The sequence below is a fragment of the Aplidium turbinatum genome, chromosome 3, assembly GCF_918807975.1.
Source record: "Aplidium turbinatum chromosome 3, kaAplTurb1.1, whole genome shotgun sequence".
NCBI classification, from domain to species: Eukaryota; Metazoa; Chordata; class Ascidiacea; order Aplousobranchia; family Polyclinidae; genus Aplidium; species Aplidium turbinatum.
This window is the reverse complement of record NC_137474.1, coordinates 40,215,334-40,220,161: the sequence shown is the minus strand read 5'-3', so window position 1 is coordinate 40,220,161 and position 4,828 is coordinate 40,215,334. Positions and strand designations below refer to the sequence as shown.

Below are 4,828 nucleotides of genomic sequence, written 5' to 3'. Positions count from 1 at the left end.
GTGGTACTATGGTGAAAATTCCTGATCACGAAAGTGTGTGGATAATAGAAGATTTTAACGTCCAGGCAGGAAAACTGAACCCAGACACGGAGACTACGGGGAAGTACGGTATTGGATCAAAGAACAAGGGAGGAGAACGTACAGTGGATTCCGTGCTGACGAATAACATGGTACTAACTAACGGTCAACACAGACTTTTGCAAAAGATTCACTTAACTTTCGACATACAGTAGTGGAGGAAAAAAAACTCACAAGTCGACTACATCATGCGCAGGAGAAGCGAACTGCGAAGATTACAAGACTACTATGTCGGCCTACTGCTAAATGAGGCAGTGGCAGCGGGCCTTTCTAGATCTTACAGCTGCCTAACTACACCGCATGGCAACGCGGTTTTACTTTGAAGCTGCTTCGCCTACTTTCAGACCGACATACGGTCCATATGATCATGGGACCTGTCACGCTGGCAGGAATCGAAGCTTCATCACTGGCAACTCGATGCAAAGCAGACTGAGACGCTTGAAAAATGGTGTTCCACAGTGCTCGGTCCTGGCTCCACTTTTTTTCAAAATCTACATCCACGACCTGCCAACTACGGTCTCCGCAAAATACGTACCTTCGGTTTCGCCTTCGGCTCTTGTGCTGTTAGGCCTGAGATCGATTTCAGGTCGGGTCAAACCGAAGACTTTAAAAACGGTACCGACTGTATTCTTTCTTGCATAACACAGTGAGAGTAAGTCGGGTAATAATGCGGTGATATCGTAAACCACAAATAAGATTTAAAATGAGCACTGTGTTTCATGTTGAGTTTTCATCTTTCTATTCTTCGAAAGCCTATAGCCTAAGACCATAGCAGTTCGACTGAACAGTAGAGCGACAATAAATAAAACCATAACATTATTGTTATTAGTTATGTTGAGGTGCGGTTCAGGTTGATAATCTTATTGGTCTGAAGTACTAATTCATTTGTACATATTTATTTAGATGTTCTTTTTAGTTTGTTAAAGCTAATATACTCCTACGCAATCAGTATGTATTAGTTCACGACAAACATGACGGATGAAATAAACGTAGAGAATTGTCATTATCTTAAAGAATCCAAAAACGAGAAAAACGAGGCTTTGAAGCCTACATCCTGGATTGGATGCGTGTATGCTTTTTTATCTGCCTTCTTGATGGCTGTTGGTGGAATATTAATTACATTATGTAAAGACGAGCCCACCAAAATAGTTTTACTTCGCTGTGTTTTGCAATACTTGAGTCTCTTACCAGTCACAGTAATCAAGAAACAAGTCATTTTGAGACCAGACTTTAAAACGAACTTTCTGTTGCTTCTTCGAGGAATGTTAGGTCCGATAGCAATGGCCGCATTTGCCGAGTCATTGCGGCATATACCACTTGGTGACGCTGTAGCCGTCTGCTTCATTTATCCTGCCTTCGTTTTTTTCTTCGCTTGCATCTGTTTGAAAGGTGAAATCTTTTGCATTAGATATTTAGATGTTTCAAAAGCTGTACTGTTTTCACCATCATCAGTCTTAAAATTGATAAAACATATTTTGGATTTCTACCATTCAAGTTTAGCTCTGAATATTTAATAAACGTTCATCTATAACCCTCCTAAGAATTCAAGTGAAGATAAACAATATGTTCTAATCAAAATATTTTTTACAGTTTGACGAGCATTTCTTGTGAGCAAGTGAGAAAAAGATTTAATGATAATTTTACCTTGCAAAAGTTGCTCTGCTAAAAAGCTCATTATTAAAGTTTAGAATAGTTGAAAAGTTACCGCTTTGCCTTGAATAGTAATATTTTAAGCGTAAAGTAGCTTAACCAATACTTTAGTAGTTTGTGGTTCTTGAAATATTTACATATTTAACGTTCTTTGGTATGACCGTATGAAACACAAACATTTCTAGCAAACAACAATATTTTTCATTTTCAGAAAAGTGTGGCATCTTCAACATATGCTTGACTGTTGTAACAGCGGTGGGACTGGCGTTTATTACGCAACCAACATTCATCTTCCAAGGCACAGAAATTTCAAAACAAAATACTGATGCAACAGACCGACTTATTGGAATAGGACTCGTTTTGGTCACAGCTATTTTCACAGCGCTTGTAACTATAATCGTACGAAAGTTAGGCCCAGAGATTTCTTTCACTATTTCATTATTTTATTATTCATGGGAAGGTTTTTTGATGGTACTTGTGTATCTTGCGTTTATCGGAAACTTAGAGCTGCCTTGTTTAAACGAAGTTCCACTAATGACTGCTGCAGCCTTCGTTAGCTTTCTTAGTCAAATTCTCACAACTTTGGCTTTGCAGCGTGAACGAGCTGGTCCAGTAACATTGATCAAAACCACCGAAGTGATGTTTTCATTTCTCTTTCAATATTTTGTATCTGGTATAGTTCCATCGCTATTAAGCTGCATAGGTGCTGTTTTAATTTTATCCTGTTCAATTGTAATTGGCATCAAGCATACGTGCAAGATTATTGATAGACATAAAAAGGTTTAACTACCGAAAGCGTTTATTTTTGTGTCATTGTCGAAGTTACTAAACAGTGCCAAAAATGGTAGATATTGCAGACTTGACACAGAAAAGTAGCTTGTTTTCAATCTCCTTATTTTTAAGTTTTTTTTCTGTCGTTTTCTCTTTTTTTTGTCCATCGGGTTTGTTTGTTTTCAAGAAGTGAATTTATTTTTGTGCGCTTTTGAACTCTACGCTTACTCCTTACTCGTAGAAGCTTTAAGCCAGTGGTTCCCAACCGGAGAAGGATTTCTTGCCAGAAAGAAATTTCATGTATTCAGGGGGAGAATTTTCACTATGTAGTGAAGTTATTCATTGTAAGTGAAGTGGCTTTTTTCTACTTGATAGTGACTTTTTTTCAATTATTTGTATCAACTTGGCTAATGAATAAAAACTATGAGATGGTCCAAAAAATCTTAAATTTACTTTATAGTACCCGTAGACTATTCTATATCTGGTTCAAGATTTCTACCCGCAAAGACTAGAAGGCAATTGTGTTGAGTAATGTTGAGCAAATCATTAACTGTCATCGCTACACAGATGTCAGGGTATGAAATAGAACGGGAGACATGTTTTCCTTTCTCTATCCTGAGATTTTTCTTCCATTCCATAATGAAACTTTCCTCTGTAAGTTTTGTGATGTCTGCTATTTTTATATGTCATCAGTAAGCACGCAGAACGTCACAGTTGGCAAGAATGGATACCGTAAAATGACACTATCTTGAAACAAAGGGAAATACAAACGAAAAGACGTGTATCTTAACAAAATTTTCCGAAAGATTTTTTTCCGGACAGCTTTAAAATTTAGTAGTGAGCATTTCAACTTGACCAATATTTAAACTCGCTTTACGATACTGAGGAATCAAATTACGATTTTGTTTGTTGTTACGTTATCTTCTTTTACATAATATATTGCCACACACAAACTGTTCAAACATATACTTATCAGTTTGTGCTAAAATGCCTTCTACAAACTGAGAAAATGTCACTATAAAGCAAAATAAAAATTATGTTTTTAAATGTCCTATTAGAAACTACAGAAACTAATAGAGTGCTGCTTAGTGCTTACGGTTGTCTCCTTTCCACTGCAATGAAATGAACATGGTTGGCACTTTTCAGATGGCTTTTGTGGAGTCATGGTTTGTTTCAAATGCTCATTTATGTATCCATATTTTGTGTATTTATTGGAATTTTTTCTGGAGTCACAAAATTTATGTGGTTTGAAAATAATGTTCAATCGGTCAGGAACCATGGTCGTTTGTTTGGTCAAAGCAATCCCACATTAGAAACCACAGTTTATTGAGCTAACATCAAAGCTTAAAGTTTACACTATTAGGTCTACTTAGTTTGATGACGATAAACTGACTTCAATGATTTATTTTGATATTGGTCCAAGGAAAGCTTCGTGTTAAGGTTAAATATTATACAAACACATCTCTTAACTCTATTGCCGTCAGAATAGGCTGAGTTAACCACAGGCCTAAAGCGCAAAACTTTTAGTTGAGCAAGGAATTTATTTTCACTGAGGGAAAACGTCATTTATGTTTCAGTTTTAACATAGTAGCGCATCCAAGTGCATTCCATAAGTCCGCAAATGGAAGGTGTGGGTTTTAATTCATTACTTTTTACAAAGTTCATTGCATTTATGCACCCTCTATAAACTTTCTAGGCTACTTGCCCTACTTCAGATTGGAAAAAGTAGACTAGTCGCTAGAGCACATGCAGTGAAAATTGGTTTTTGGTTGGTGAGTCTTGGAGCCATTCTAGTTGAGTGTGTAATATATTGTAATATATTTCCGGTCCTGAAAAGCCAGAAAAATTTTATCGAGATGACAGATAAAATTAAGCTATGGGAGAAAATTATTACAATCTCGAAGAATTGAAAAATGATAAGAAGATGGTTACAAAGCCCTCATATTGGAGTGGATGAGTTGATACAAACAAAAACTTGGTGAAAAATAATGTACCGTAGTTTAAAGAAAAGTTTATAACCAATTGAAAACGTTGTGACTCTTTCAGTATTTTAACATCCCTCGATCTTTTATGTGATGTTGCAATTCTACTCAAACTACGACAAGGATTGGTAGGCTTAGTAGCAAAATTCTTAACATATAGGCCTACTGCAACTTTTAAGCCAGCGACTAAGCAGTTAATAGCAAAAGTTAGCAATACCAACCATCTTTAACCAGATTGTTTGCAAGTAAAGTTTTTTTTTTTCTGTTTTATTGATCAAGAAGTTCATTTTTACAAGTTTAGTGATCTTGAAAGTGGTCTTGATCTTCATGATCACATAACCTTGGTG

At 36.3% G+C, this 4,828-nt stretch overlaps 1 protein-coding gene across 1 annotated transcript; it reads left to right on the top strand.

Moving 5' to 3' along the window:
- Positions 1 to 989: 989 nt before the first annotated feature.
- Positions 990 to 3,087, top strand: LOC145767465 (solute carrier family 35 member G1-like). Its single transcript, XM_082579290.1, has 2 exons — positions 990 to 1,467; positions 1,940 to 3,087. The coding sequence occupies exons 1-2, from the start codon at positions 1,050 to 1,052 to the stop codon at positions 2,512 to 2,514; spliced, it is 993 nt and encodes a 330-aa protein (XP_082435416.1). The 5' UTR covers positions 990 to 1,049; the 3' UTR covers positions 2,515 to 3,087.
- The last annotated feature ends 1,741 nt before the right edge of the window (positions 3,088 to 4,828 follow it).